We start from the raw sequence: 16212 nt of genomic DNA, 5'->3' as shown, positions 1-16212 counted from the left end.
TAAATTACTGGTATTATAAACATTTGAAATTATTAACACAAAATAAAATACAAATTAAAATTTTAAAAATACAGTGTGTCCTAATCAGTTAAGAGCAAACTCAACTCTGAATATAACACTCCAGTTTCAGGGGATTGGGAGGGTGGGGGCTTAGATTATTTAAATAAGTATTTGCCTTTTCCATTTAGTTAAGTCCTGATTTTTAAAATTAATGTCTGCTTTCTTGCTGTGACACTCCTGTTGTCATAGTAGTGTTGTCATTTTTATTTCATATTTACTCTCTTATACCATGTTTGTGTAAAAAAAGTCTTCCAACCCAGTTGATGTAGATGGGTTCTCATAGAATGTGTGTACATGTCCAAAAAAAAGTCGATGATAAAGCAAAATAAAAAAAAAAAGGAATCAAAGGACGGGGAATAGACCATTTTAAATAAAAGGTGTAAGTCCAAACTTTTGTTTCTAGCTCCTTTCTCCCGAGTGATGAGGGATTTCTCCTTGGTTACAAGACAGACTTTCAGATGGGCTGTATTCTAGAATGTACTACATAAACCTACCTTAAGTACATTATACAGTGTAGTTTAAATCTGCACTGAAGGGGCAAGGCCGTGCTAGGAGCACCCGGCAACGAGGCACATACATGGAGAGCACTACACGCCAAGTGGATACGATCACAGAGTATTGGTTGATATTTTAGGGACCTTGAAAAACAGTCTTTATTTCTTTTCCAATTTCCTAACCGACTGAGAAGCAGACACAAGTCAAAAAATGAAGATCAACATGTCAGCCTTAATAGTAAATTTAGACCTTTCAGTGGAGGAAACGTGAACCCTTCCCCTCTCAACCCCTCACAGGCTCCGCAGCTCCTACAGGGCTCAGGGCTCCCTCGGGCACCCGTCAGGTCAGTCTCCACTCGTGGGGGACAGGGGAGCAGGGTGGGAGCTCTTCTGAAGAGCAGAGCCATCCCCAGCATGAAGCCAGCGAGGCTGGGTTGCTTGTACTGTTTGTCCCTGCCGTTCCCCGATCTAACACGTCGCAGCTCACTGGGCTTCAACCTTCTCTGTGTTATAACTGCCACTGCACGCTGGCTGTGGTTGAGGAGCCAGGTGAACGTTGGGTCAGGCATAACAAGCAGGTGGAACAAGAGGGTGAGGAGGGCATGGAGCAGAGAGCGGATTCTGAGCTGAGCAGTCAGTGCAGCTCCGGTGTTTGTCCTGGGCTTTGTATCCAGGGCCTTGACAAACACAAGAGAAAGCAGCAGAGATTTTAAACATGCGGTTCTTCTTTTCAAATGTAATGTAACTCATGTTGGCTCTGGTATCCATGTCCCTCCAGGCTCTCCCACGCCTTGACAGCATGGGCCTGGGACCGGCTTCCTAAGCAATGGAGGACGGATGACATTTTAGACCAAATGTGGCAAAACAAGATCAGTGGAGAAGCTCTAGAAGTCAGGGGTTTAGGAAACTCCACCCGCAGTTAGGAAGCTCCAGCTCCTGCCCGTGGGCAGGCGTCCCGCAGGCCACAGACTGTGGCCCCGATAGCCGGTCAACTCCTGGAAGGAGACCTCTTCCCACATGGTGTCTGCGTGTCTCCCGCTGACTCCAGGCTCTGGTGGAACCCTGAGCAATACGTGACTAGCTAAGTCTTGTCTACTTGCCATTTTCTACTCTTTTATCCTTGAGGTCGACAAAACGCTGGAAGGACATAGGATGTCGACTGGCACTGATGGAAAGATACCCACTGGTCCCCAAAACTAACCTGTAAACTACTTCTCTTTATTTGACTAAACGCTACGTGAACGTCTTCCCAGAATCATTCTTGGGCCTTCATCTGTTCCCCCTGGTGGCTGTGGACCACTCGGGCCTCCTGCCAACACAGAGCCCACCTCCATGGGCAGAAGGCCTGTTCCAACCCCTTCCCCGGGAGCAGCTGCTCACACACCAGTTGGCAGTCTCCAGTTTCCTTTTAATAAGAAATGCAAAATAGGGTAAAAGGCGTAAAATAATAGTAATAATAAAAATAGTTTGGGTCCAAAATTCCTTAGCCTGAACTTCAAAATCTAAAAGTTTCAAATAATGAAAACTTCCCAAATCCATCTGCTGTAAATTCTGGGCAGCAAAACCTGATCTAAGTTTAGATGAGGCTGTTTCTCAGGTCTGTGTAGTTTAGGGTGGGTAGGTGTTCATGGTTTCACTGTGTTTCATTAAAGGGGGCGGCCCAACCCCCACCCCCAATGGAAAAGCCTCATTAAACCCAGTTTATACTCACTGGTGTTAACTTTCTAAAATCCAAATTCTGAAATACATTTGGATGCAAGGGCTTCATGTAAAGGACTGCGAACCTATAATTTTTCTGTTAAAGGAAGTCTAGAAAAAATACAAAACTCCAACTACATCAACTATCACAAAGGCCAAAATTTTCTGTGTACATTTTAATATCTGAAAGCAATAAAATACATTCCAAGTGTTGAATCTCAGTTTAAAAGTAGCAAGAACTTAAAAGTCCCAGATAGCTGGAGATCCAGCATTTGGGGGGCCCCGGGACAGAGAACCCCAAGTTTGGTGTGTAGGATTTGAAAACTTGTGCCTCAGGTATAAGAGGAACATTGCCCACCTGTTAGGGCTGTGTGAACTAGTCCCAGCACACAGCCCTTCCCTGAGGCAAGGTCAGCATCCGTCCAGCCTCTACTACAGAATAATTCTATTTCATATATTTCCAAATACATATGTGTATCACATATATTGAAGCTGCAATACTTTGGCCACCTGATGCAAAGAGTCAACTCATTGGAAAAGACCCTGATGCTGGAAAATATTGAAGGCAAAAGGAGAAGGGGGCAACAGAAGATGAGATGGTTGAACAGTATCATGACTCAATGGACATGAATTTGAGCCAATTCCAGGAGATAGGGGAGGCCAGGGAAGCCTTGCATGCTCCAGTCCATGGGGGGGTTGCAAGGAGTCAGATACAATTTAGCAACTAAACAACAACAAAAGTCACAAATGTCAACTAATCGCATTCCCTAAAAAGGTGAAATAAAATCAACTCAACAAAATCAACGAGCACCTAATAAACTGAGTATATACCAAGTATTTCATACTCAATCATAAAAAGAAACCTCTTAAAATTCCAGTATATTCCAGTATATTATAAATGTATAGGAAAGTTCTATCCTAGTATTTCCAATAAACACACATATACACAGCATGTCAAACCTTAATACAGGAAGATACTAAGTTAGATTTTCAAGGAACTATTTCTCAGGAAATACCAGTTACAATGATTTCATATGTACATTTGCTTTATTAAAATTGTGGCACTTAATATAATAGCAGAAATCATCACATGGCTCACATCCAGAAGCAATACAATAGTGGAGGCGCAAACATTCCTTATTACCAGTACAAGTAAAAAAGTGGTAATATGTCCCATAAGCCCTTAATTGCATAAAATATTATACTGCACATCATTTACAGCCAGCACACTTAAATAAACTAATTATCATCTTTTATATTCTGCAAGGGATATAACATTCATAGGACATTCAAACATGATAAAAATTAAACATCAGTTCTGAATTATTCATGGGGAAGATACAAGCTGATAATTCCTCTTTTATAACCTACTGGATATTGTCACATGATTTTACAATTTTTTAATGTCTTCATAGTGAAATCCAAAGAAAAAAACTCCACTAAGTGCCATGTTGAAGGACAAAAAATGTTGAGTGCAGCACCTTTAGACAACGGAAGAGCACATCGTGTCCAACCACACCATATAAATTAGGGAATACTTACAAACAAACATCAAGCAAATGCCCTCACAGGTAACAGGCATGGCTTTGGCAAGCAGTTCTCAGAAGCAATATTCACATCCAGCGAGAACAGGGGCCACCACCGGGGTCTCCTGCGTGCCACCTTCATGATCTGGGACGCCTGCAGGCCCAGGGAGGGGGACCTCCAGGAAGAGGACGTGAAGGGCACTCAGGGCACCCCAGTGGGGGCTGTCTACAGAGTCTCAATCAAGTAGTAGTCAGGATAAAATACTGTACCACGTTACACATGTGCTGAGTATCTAGTATGTAAAACTGCAACAGGCTCATAATCAGATCCAGCTGATAATGCACCCAAGAGGATCTGCTTAAAGAAACGATAAAGCTCCACAGACCTAATCCCCCTCATTTGTTTCAACCAATGATATGTCCAGTGTTTCATTAGCTCCTTCAAAAATACTGCATACATTAAAAACACAAAACTAACTTCCCCTGCCTCCCACCACCAACCAGAGACACAGGGACTCTATCTAACAGACCGCTGAGCTTTGGTGTGTAAAGTGCAGTTCACAGAGATGCTGGCCAGCCAGCCAGCCAGCCAGATCCAGCGATTCCAAGTTCAAAACCAGCGTCAAAACACTACTCTCTCAGGTCAAGGTCCCCTGTGGACATCCACGTTAATAAGAAGCCCGAGATTCTACCTGATCAACCCCCAATGTGCGTCACCATCCCTGAATGCAGGCGATGAGGCTTAAGGAAGGACAGCAAGTCATATTTGTGCTACGACATGTCCAGGACCTAGCTCCCCGCTTCTCCCCCGGTTTTTGCCTCACACTTTCTGTTGTATGAAGTTTTCAAGTTTTATGATGATACAGGCAGTACATTCCATCACCCTCATGGCGACCTCAGATGTGAACCTGTCGTTGGGGATCTGCGGGAAGGGCAGCAGGTCGGGGTACCTGGTCTTTAAGCTGTCCACACCGTAGGCCTCCAGGGTGTGGACGTCATTGGTCAGGCCCTCCAGCTGCTGGCTGTACTCCTCGATCTTCTGCGCCAGGGCCGTCGGCTTCACATCCTTGTCGGATTTGCCCCGCACGGCGTAGTCGGCCGCGATGAGGGCCAGCTTGGCAGACAGGAAGCATTTGAAGCACACCCACTCGTTGGCGTTCTTGTGCAGGTCGTTCCTGGCGGCCGAGAAGTTGGCCCTGGCCTGGCGCAACCACCTGCGCGCCTCCACTGGGTTGCCGACCGTCTTGAAAGTTGGGGGGACAAAGAACCTCTGGGAGTACGTTTGCCCGGCCGGCGGCGGGCCTTTCTCTTTATTTTGCTGCTGCCGCTCGGATTTGTGGCTAGTGGCCTCCTGGTTCCATGACGTGTAAAATCTCTGGAAGGAGAACTTCTCCGACTGGAACCGGGTAGCCGAGGTGGGAAACGTCCGCCTTGAGGCTCTGTCTGAATTTTGATCGAGAAAAGCCTGTTTCTCTAACCTGTTAATCTCATTCTGCAGATGCTTAAAAACCTCATTAGCCATGTCGTGGTCCTCTGGGTTTTTGTCAGGGTGCCATTTCAGGTACAACCGCCTGATAATCTTCTTCCTCTCTGACTCAGGAAGCTTCCAGGCTTGCTCCACCACAGATGTCACCTCCTTGAGAATTTCTGGGAGAGAAGTAGCCTTGAGTTTTTTGGGGGCATGATGCTTGGAAGACGGGGTCTTGATGCCCTCTTTCCCAGGGAAGAGGGGTGGGACGCTTCGAAGACCAGGGGCCAGGAACTCCGTGGGGCTTGTAGGGGTGGAGGGGGCACTGTCTCTGCTCTGGGAGCCCTCCTCTGGCCGTGAGAACTTATACAGATCCAGAGAGCTAACGATTTTGTACTCACTGTAGCCAATGTCAATCTGATAAATCTTTCCTAGGAAGCTCGAGTTGTCGGCGTCTTCTCTTTCGACCTCTTGTACGATGATGGCATACGTGTACGTTGGCTGGTACGACCCGTAGATGTCCCCGCCTTCGGCATCGACAAGGTACCCGACGTACTCTCCCGGGTAAAAGACATTCATGGGGTCCATGAGCAGGGTGTAATGAATCTCAGCAGGTATTGGCGTGCCAGGCATTGGCAGTTCAAGTTTCGATGGTTCTGAAGAGTCATATTTCACACCTAGGCTGTCAAGCTTCTCGCTGATCCTGTAAATATCGTTGCATCCCAGCATAGCAATTAGGTAGGACGTGTCAGAGATCAGGTTGTCAGTTGCTGACTTCAGCGTCATGGCCAAGGCCAGCAGGAAGTTGATGTCCTTACTGTCTGAGTGCTGTATGTACAGCAGGATGACGGCATTCCCAAACCGCTTCAGGAAGGCAAAGGTCTCACTCCTGCTCTGGGGGATGGGGTTGAAGCCCTTCACCCGTAGTGTGGTCTGAAGCTTCTCGAAGCAGGACACCTTCAGCCCTTCCCGGAGGGCCTTGCAGAGGCGGATGGCCTTCTCCTCATTGGCCAGGAAGGCGTTGTCATTCTCATGCTTCATGATCCTGACGAGGCCCGCGATAAACTGCTCAGAGGACAGCAGGAGCTGCAGCCGGCCTTGGAGTGAGCACAGTGCCCCAAACTGGCACACCCTGGGGGTCTCCTCGTCCAGCTGCTCCTCCAGGATGCTGCTCAGCAGGCGCGGCCGCAGCTTCTGGGGGAAGAGCATGATGAGCTTGGTGTGGAAGCCATGGTCCTTCCCCAGGTAGCACTGGCTGAGGTCCACCAGCATCTGCACCCCGATGCTGCCCTGGATCCTGCTCTTGTAGTGCGGGGCGTCATCGAATACCAGGATGCTTGACCTGACCAGCCGGCCGTCCTGGCTCGGCAGGTAGAGTGCGAGGTCCCGGATGTTCTCCAGGTCGCCTCGCACCTTGACAGAGTCATTCTGCAGACTCCTGAACAGGCCGGAAACGACCCTCTTGACAGTGCGCATCTCGTTCGGGTCCAGCTGCTTCCCTTCAGAGTTCTTGAAGATGCGGCTCAGCACCTCTACATACTGCTTGGTGGAGATGACGTCCTCAGTGCCCAAATGTTTGAACAGCTGGTGGAAGGTGCCCAGCTCTAAGGGCAGCTTGTACAGATACGGCTTGAAATCGGACTCATACTCCAGGTTGATTACCACCTCCTCCGGCTTCAGGAGCTTCCAGCCATCTTCCACCATCACAAAAGCAACGCCCCGCAGCTGGAAACGGAACTCCCTCTTCTCGGCGCTGAGGAACTCGTATATGCTCCTCAGGACCTTGGCTCTGGTCCTGACCATGTCCTCATCCAGCGTCGTGATGTTGCACACGTTCCTGCAGTTATTGATGACCTTGTCCACGGGGGGGTCAAGGTTCACGTTCAGCAGGCTCAGAACCTGCTCCAGCTGCTCCTGGGGGCCGAGGTCACTCCCCGCCTGCTCCCTGATGCTCAGGGGCGTGGCCTTCTCTGGGAGGATGGGGCAGGACGTCCACAGCAGCTGCAGCACGTCGCACTGTTTGAACTTCGGGTTCACCTGGGCGCCACTGAACCTGATGAGGGGGAGCGTCCCATTCACCTCCTGATATTGAGGGTGAAATCGGATGAACTCCATGGGGGCCCGCTCTGGACACAAGAAGGGGATCAGAGACAGTTCTTTCAGGAAGTCCCCCACGAACAGATCCGTTCGTTCCTGAAATATGTGATGGAGAAGGATGTCGACCGTGTTCTGCAGCGTTTCCTTAGACCAGCTTTCCGTATTAGCTCGCACACTGATTTCCTTAGCAAACTGCAACAACTGCTGCTGAGAGAGGATGTGTTTCAGTCCAATGTTTCTTAAGAATTCTACCCAGGAGGTCATAAATGCAACTTGATTTTTGGGTTTTATAAGTTGTTCCAGTTTTTTAAAGAAGTCCTTCGGGATGAACAATTTTTCAGGAAGCATAACTTCAAAAACTCTTATAGTTCTGTCATAGAAATGTTTTGCTTGCTTTAGTCGGTTGTTAGCATCATGGATTATCAACAAACCTTCCAGCTTTTCAAAAAGTTGTTCCTTGATCTCAGACAGCTCCTCGACATTTGACAGTCTATTCTTGAGATAAATCAAATGCTCTAGTTTTGCATCGTAAGAGAGATTTTCAATTTTTGGTAAGAGGTGTTTCAAATATACCTCAAGATCATCCACAGGTACACAACCCAGCAGCTCATACAGTTCTTTCAAGTGTATTTTTTCTTCAAGAAACGCAGAGGACGATGATTGCGTCCATTTTTCCACTTCAGCGGAGGGAATACTTTTTGTAAGCACGTAGCATGTTCCAAACTTCGCAATGCTCATGTAGCGACCACTGATGGATTTGTAGCACGGAAGTGACTTTAAAATTTTTATGTCATCTTGGGACATCAAGTGATTCAAATTGCAATTGAAGTACATCAAAAGTGCTTCAAAGTCATTTTCCACTAATTTTTCAGTTCTAAACGTTGAGGTTTGGACCATGTAATGCACAGCCTTCAAAATGCTTGTGGGGCTCTCTATGTTGGCCGTGTGAGAGGACAACAGAGGGACAAATGCACTGTCTTTGGAGCAGATTTTGTTCAAAGCCAGCTGAATGCAGCCGGCTTTCATGAGGGCATGAAAAACCTTATCAGTCTGGGCATTTGGGAAGACAGCGATGTGCATGAGGCTCAGCGGGAGCAAGACGTCCCCCTCGGGGACCACGAGCTGGTTGGCCGACACAGTGAACTTTGTTCCGGGGAGCAGAGCCCAGTCTCTCAGGGTGTCCACGACAGCGTCGAAGGCTGGCTTTGTCTCCTCTTGGTCCTCCTTCACGTTCACAGACTCACTGATGAAATGCCAGGCATTCTTCAGCCAAGACTCACTGGCAAAGCTGTCTTTCCACTTGGTGCAGCTCTTGGTCTTGTACTCGCGGGGCAGCACAGAGGGCAGCAGGTCGGCAAAACTGGAAATGTCAAATACTTTTGCAACTTTGCAGTTCAGTAAAATATTGCTGTACTTCAAGTACAGCGTGTTCATGAACAGGTCTTTGCGGGATGGGATCAGTTCGTGGTATGTTGTCAGAAACTTGGGACGTTTTGTATCAAAAGTCTGCAAAACGCTGTCCAGGGTAATGAGAAGGGGCAGGCCCTCCACTTCAAATTCACTTTCTTCTGCGTCCTTAAAACAATAATCGACTAAAAGTTTTAAACTGTGGAAAAGCTTCAGGTTGGTCTGCTGGAGACGACAGGGCAGCTTCCCAATATGGCAGTTGGTGTCGGGAGAGGAAAAGGTCATTAAGAAAGCCCGGACATCGGCAGAGGTGACATAGCTCACAGGGATGTTGGCATCCACAAGGCAGTGGTACAGGTTAGCAGTCTCGTCACAGTTGTAAACCAGGTTGAAGCCGATCTCCAGGAGCAGGTGCTTCAGCCTGTAGACGTTCTCTGCAACTGTTTTGCGTGTGGTGATGTTATAATCTGCGTTTTTAAGGTGCTGTAGCTCATCCTGCAGTAGATTGTCAAAGAACGGCCTGGTTTTATTTGAGGTGGACATGTTGACCCAGGTGATGATGACGGCGGAGTGCAGGTCGGAGCCGTCGATGCTGGGAGCGCGCACCACTGGAAGAAGGCGCTTCATGTCATCGTGGATGCAGCTGTACAGTGCCTTCACTAGACAGTACAGGTCTGGCTGGAGGTCCAGCCTGTTGACGGGGAAGAACGATAGGAACTTCTTCAGCGTGTCCTTGACAACATGGATGGGTGTGTTCTGCAGGACCGACAGTGTTGGGTCGGAGCCGGGGAAGTAGCGCTTCTTCAGCTGGGCCAGCAGCTCCACGTACGCGGGCGCGATGAGCGCCGTCATCAGGCTGCTGTTCCAGTCGCTGCGCACGCCAACCCCGTTGTCATCCCGCCACAGGTTCCTGCGGGCCGAGTCCAGTGCAAAGTGGCCGTTCACGTGGAACGGGAGCCCCGTCTCTAAAGAGAGTGGCAGGAAGCAGAAGACCCTGTGGGGCTTCTTGTAGTTGTGGGTGATGCAGGCGGCCACGCCCCCCCGAGGGAAGAGTGTGATGTCCTGGTTCTTGTGCGCTGACACAACGCTCTTGGACACCTTGTCCATGCTGGAGAAGCCAGATCTGTTACAGATGAGCCAGGTGGTGAGGCTCCCCTCAGAGTCCTCGGTGTCCATGGTGTAGGTGACCTGCTGCACTGGGATGTCTGGGAGCTGCCTCTTCTTTGTGACGCTGTCAATGACAGACGCGTGAAACTGCTTCCTCTTCAGCCGGTCCCCGTCAGTGATATTACCCTTCACGGAATACAGCACATTCAGGGCACCTGTGGCTTTGTCTATTTCACAAATAGAGATTTTTTCCATGTGGTTAAGAAACATTAACAGCTCTGCCCCGTCTGATCGCAGCTTATCCAGGAGGTTTTGGACCATCCTGTCTGATGATGGAACTGATGAGATCTCCGAAACCTTTGCCATCTCTGTGTTACGGAGAGGGAATCGGAACATCGTGCAGTTGTCCAACTTGAAGTGAGTTCCCAGGTAAAGGTCCAGAACGTCTGAGAACTGAGTTCTGAAATCCGCATCCAGGTCTCTGAACATGCGTCCAGGACTGACAGACGTGGCCCCCGGTGCATACCTGGCATGAGGGTCGAAAATGCACAGGATATCATTGCCAGAGATGAAGGAGGGGCAGTCTGTGATGTGATACACGGAGTTGAACCCCACCCCGTACTGTCCGGTCTTACAAGGGTTCCCTTCCTTGGTGCCTCTGCCCAGGTTCTGGATCCCTCTGACATCGTCCTCCGTGAAAGGCTGGTTGTTGTACACACACAGTGCTGGCCCCTGCAAGGGCGCCCACTTATCATCAAATATCCTGTCCACTGGGTGCTGCCTGGGGTCAAACACGAAGCAGATCTCCGTGGCCTTCGCGTCATCAGCGTTCTGAAGCAGCTCTTTCAGCATCTCCTTTTCTGAAGGATAGGCATTGAGGATGCTCTTAATTCTGCTGGTCAGTTTTTCTTTCTGCCCAAACTCTGAGCCCAGCGTCGTGAAGCACACGTTGGATGCATAGCGTTCCAGGGCTTTGTGCCGCTTTGGCACTGCACCCAGTTTCACGGCTACTTCCCTGGGTATGTCTGCGTGACAGTACTTGACAGTGGTGTCCTTCACTTTTATCCAGGGACAGTCATTATAGCACAGAGACTTCGCAGGAAGAAGCTTAAGGTTAGTATCTGGCAATAATATGTGGCCATAATTTTTCTCACAAAATTCTTGTTTCTTTTCTCTAATGAGACTCCATATCCCCTCACTGATTATTCGCCGGCAGAGCTGAAAATTCTCTTCTGTTACTTGTTTGGTTTCTTTTTCTTGAGCTATGGATTCCAAAACGAGGGCAAAATCTTCCACAGTGAAAGACTGCCTCACACCCACACTTTCAAAAAGTTCACGGAAATTATTTTTATATTTATTAGGCAACTGATAAAGGTATGGGGCTGCTTCAAAATTTAAATGAAAAGCCACTTTTTCTGAGTTGACATACGCATTCTCAACTAGAATGAAGTTAAAGGTTTTCAGCTTTTCAGTGACTGCCGTCTTGGTGCTGTCACTCTGCATCATCGCCTCATGGAGGTATTTGTAGCAAGCGTTGGTGATGTTCTCCTGGTATAATGTGATCCCATCGTCAACTGACTTTGCAACTTCTCTCAGCTGGTTTACAACCAGCTCAACTGTGGGCTTCCGGAGCAAACCCAGAAACTCCTTCACCGCCAAGGGCACAGACCCACAGCCTCTGAAGGAATGAGAATTTTCGTTTAGAATTGGTTGCAAAAGACAGACTATATCCTGGTGCTCGGCTATATAGAGGTCAGTTGCTGCAAACATGGTTTCAGGCTTAAAGCTGTTGCCTTTCCAATCCAAAGAGAAACCTGCCGGCTTTGTCAGAAATGGGAGGAAAGGGATTGTTTGATATTTTGCAGCAAAATCCTTTGCTCTTGGATCCCTTATTTTCAGTTTTTCATCAATAAGACTTAACAGGATGCTACTTCGTAGACAAGCAGCACCGTGATCACTTTTATTAATTTCAGCTACTGACTCTGCACGCTCCAGCATGTCATCCCACAAAATATCATCCTTTGCCATACCTAGCTGGACTAGTTTGATCAGAATAATAGGGTTTAGATAGTCCTGAGTGGAACCATAAGGAAATCGTCCATCTTTAGTATCAAATAACTTAGCGACGCGTCCTTCAGGGTGGATTAATCTTGATGGTAAAACCAGAGGATGCCCCTCCAAAGAGCAGGGGATACATGGGGTAACACGGAGGATCCCCGAGAACTCATCAACTTTCTCGTTTAGGACAAAATTCATTAAAGGATCTCTGAGTTCTGCTTCAATTTCTTGAATATTTGGGAAAAACACTTCTGAAAAAAACTGTCTCTCTGAAAATGTATTTTCCAGCAGTATCTGTTTGCAGCCAGCTTCTTCAAATCCTAGCTTTACTGAAGAAGGAAGTTCAACAGCACAAAGGTTTTTTGACCCTGTCTTCTTGAGGTATTTCAAAAATATCTTGAAGGCGGCTGGACCAACATCTCTTCTTTTAAGTATGGAGTCATCCAGAAATCTCACGTTCTTCATGGAGACCCACATAGACCCGTCGGAGAAGACCCTCGTCAAGTCCTTCCCTTTCCCATGGGCGATGTCTTCATAAAACCCTTGGCAGATGACAGAAAAGTCGTCGTGCACTAGGTCGGGGTCAGGCCACACAGTGTGGTAAGTGTAGTCCGTCAGTTCCCCGCTGGCGGCTAGCTCACGCAACACGCTGAGAGCCTCCAGGTACGCTTTCACGACCACGTGCCTCATGAAGGTGGTATTCCAGCGCCCCTTCGTGTCTGTCTTCCAGATTTCTTTCCTGTTCGAAGTAACAGCGAAGCACCCATTGATGTGAACTGGCAATCCCGTCTTTATCCGCAGAGGTAAATAACAGAACACTTCTCCAGCCTGTGGCCGCACGGCCCACTTCTGGTCCTGGACTTCAGCAAGGAGAACTGCCACAGCCCCACATGGGACCAGGCCCAACCTTCTCCCGCTCTCACTCAGGGAGAACTTGAGCGCCTCCCCTGTGTCCATGCAGGTACAGATCAACCACGTGGTACAATCCACGGTTTTCTGGGGCAACTCATCTGACGGCTTTTTGGATTGGCCTGCTTTAGCCATTTCAAAGAGAGTAGCTGGGTCGTCTTCTGGACCTCTGAAGAGTGGTGACTGTAAGTCTGCAATCCTTCGGAACACATGGTGAAATTCCTCCACTGTGATCTGCAGGATGCAAGATGACTTGGGGGCCTCGGCAGGGAGCTTTTTGTTACTGGTGCCGCAAGTCTTCATGAGCTTAGCAGCTTCTTTTAGAACGCTGATGACGGGTGCGGTCAGCGCTTTAGAGGAGCATGATTTTTTTTTTATGATTATTGTGTCCTGTGCTAAGCTGGGATTGGTCTCCTCAATCTTCAGGTACTTCAAGTACATGGAGGTTACATTCTGAGTGAAAATGATAAGCCTGTGTCCACAGAGACTAAACTCATCCACCAGAGAGTAGATGTCTGCTGTGTTGTAGCACGTGCTGCTGACCTCGCTCACTTTGGCTTCCTGCTGGGTTCTGAAGGACAGTCGGAACAGAGTCCCGCTATAACTGTAGGGAGCCTCCACCGTCAGGGGCAACTGACAGTCAAACACGTTCATGAATGGTTTGAACTGATTAGGAAACTTCCTGAGTCTCTTCTGCTGTTTGCTCCAGTTAATTTTGATCCCAGGGTTAGACCTGTCTTTAATGTGCTTACTAATGTGGTTGATGTTCGGGTCAAACATTATCATGAACTCTCGACTCATAATGACAGGGATATCAGTGATGTGGTACACAGAGTTGAACCCAAGACCAAACTTCCCAACCTTGTCAACTTCGGCCCTCTTCAGAGATTCCCCAAGCCTGGTTATGTTCACGAAGTCTGAATCCGAGAACTGGGAGTTGTTGAACGACCACAGAGCTGGCCCATGGCACGCCGCCATCCCAGGGTCCAGGAGATTCTCTCGGATGTCCATGTTTCTTCTCATGTCAATCATGAAGCTGCATTCTGTTGCATTTGCATCATCAGCATTTTGAAGAAGCTCTTTAAAGATATCTGACACTGAAGGGTACTCTTCCAAAATATTTTTGATCCTTACTGTTAGTGGTTCTCGTTGTCCTGACTGTTCAAAGCCCATGTTCTCGGGGTTAATTAGTCTTGTACTGAGGCATGGGACTTTCAGCCACTCAGCAGTTTTCATGGGTATGTCCTCATGCACCAAAATGATCGGCTCCACAGAATCTTCCAGTAAGTCATTCAGGTCATCAACTTTGATGTCACAGTAGCAGCACTCATGAATTGGCTTCATGATAAGCTTGGAAGGGTTCTTGCTATGATGTATAGGAACTGGTGTGTTGGGACTTGCTGGAATCTGATTGCTGTAAAGCCACCTGATAATGTTCAACATAAGATGAAGATTCTGTTTGCTTTCCTGGTCACTGAGGTCTTGGTCACTTTTGAGATACACCTTCTGAATGACCATAGAAATATGATCTGCTGTCAACTCCTCTATTGAGCCACAGGCCTTAAACAGCTGGTGGAACTTTGCCATGGTTTTAGGCACACTATGCAAATAAGGCTGAAGGTCAAGATCATGGAATGGTTTTATCACAGCTTGGGCGAGAGGACAGAACTTTTTGCCAGTCCAAACCCATGGAAATTTTAAGGCTCTGAAAGCATCTTTCCCTTCATTTAAATGATCATGCATGAATCCATAAATTTCAAGCAAAATATGTTGGAATTGGTAGTAGTCTTCATCGCTAAAGGTCTTTGATGTATACCAATCCACAACGATCTTAAAGTGCTTTAAGACGGCGTTGATACCAGGTTTTGTGAGGATGCCTAAAGCTTTCTCCAAGTTTACATGGACACTCTCCACGAGGGGGAGTGAAGAGCCAACCAAGATGGCATGGGCTGCATCACACATGTCGGGGGGCGCACAGAGCTCACAGAGGTCGCCTTTCCAGACTAAGGAGCCTGGGTAGTTTGGGGGCCTTTCCTTGCAAGCTGGAACCCATTTTATCTTCTTTAGGGTCGCCTTCCCTTCACATGAGTGCAGCAGGGCAGGGTTCTTATTTAAAACCAGTAAGAGTGTCCTGGCTTTCTTCAGGAGAATGTCCTGATTTGGACAAGAACTGGCCTGTAAGGCTTCAATTTTTTTAGCCACTTGTACAACATCTTTCTCTTTGAGACTGGCTTCATTTTTCAGGCCAATCTGTCTTAAAGAGTGAAGGATGTCTGGGGAGGTAAAGGCCGAGGGCGGGAAACAAGCTTCCTCTTCGTCATAGAAGAGGTCCTTCAACACCTCCACGTCAGGGTCGAAGAGTTCGCTGGCCATCACCAGCCGCCCTGGCGGGAGCTGAATAAACTTCAGTGGCGTTAACCAATCAAGCACGTTTGGGTTCTCACTTTTGAGAGAGGACAGGTTCTCAAGGACCCATAGCACAAGGTGTGTCACCTCTTCTTGAGAGTAAAATGTACTTTCGACGTCTTTTAAGATGAGCTTCAAGCAGCTGGTGGTCCTGACCTTCTCCACCTTCAGCAGGTTCGCCAGGCGGACAGTGGCCTCATCACTGCTGTCGACCACCGAGATGGAGAGCCGCAGGCCGGCTGGGAGCGTGGCCGCAGGGTGCAGGACCCTGCAGCCCTTCAGCCTGGTGTAGGAGGACAGCCCCTGGCTGGATGAGTGGTTGATGCGCTTGAATATTGTCAGCTCCTGAATTATTCTCTTCTCCTTCTCACTGCTCTCAGTCAAGTTGGCCAAGAACTTGCGCAGGGCGTCTTTGTGCGTTGGAAGCAGCGACGCGACCTGGTTACACAGCTTCTGCAGAGGCATCTTCTCCATGATGTGCAGCACAGCACTCGGCGAGGGCAGATGGATATATTTTTTAATAAGCGGGTGCTGTATGGAGGCATCTAATTTTTTAAGGACAATCCCTCCAAGCTTCTGTACCACGTCCGCTAAAAATTCTGGAAGCTGTGCTTCAGACTCGTCATCTAAAATGACTAATGAAGGAGCCCTGAGTCTGATGAGCTCCACACACATCTGCCCTTCTTCTAGTGGGGTCCTGGGAATGAGCGGCATCTCATCAAATAAAGTCAGATCCTCTGAAAAATGTACGTAGAGATGCTTCCACACCATCCTAAGCCATGACACAGACGGGTGCTTTCTGTCTTCATCGCATGGGTACCACTGGACGATCAACTCTCTGCCAGGCCAGAATGTGTTCATTACTTCTTTGATAAGACGTGCAAAGCGTTCTGGATTCAGGAGCTGAAGCTGAGTGCAGGGTCTTCCTGCAAGTCACATAAAGAGATGCTATGAGTACATACAAGTCTACTGTCACTTATTT

The 16212-nt window shown here is 48.1% G+C and overlaps 1 protein-coding gene across 2 annotated transcripts in view; it reads right to left on the bottom strand.

Moving 5' to 3' along the window:
• Positions 1-3280: 3280 nt before the first annotated feature.
• The window catches only part of SACS (sacsin molecular chaperone), a 77562-nt gene continuing 64630 nt past the window's right edge, over positions 3281-16212 (bottom strand). For both annotated transcript variants that reach the window (XM_043477601.1, XM_043477602.1), the window contains one exon: positions 3281-16156. In XM_043477601.1, the coding sequence (XP_043333536.1) occupies positions 4599-16156 (11558 nt within the window). In that variant the 3' untranslated portion in view covers positions 3281-4598. The remainder of the gene's footprint in view (positions 16157-16212) is intronic.

Source organism: Cervus canadensis, chromosome 9 (assembly GCF_019320065.1).
Source record: "Cervus canadensis isolate Bull #8, Minnesota chromosome 9, ASM1932006v1, whole genome shotgun sequence".
In the NCBI taxonomy this organism is placed as follows: Eukaryota; Metazoa; Chordata; class Mammalia; order Artiodactyla; family Cervidae; genus Cervus; species Cervus canadensis.
This window is presented reverse-complemented; position numbering and strand designations above follow the sequence as displayed.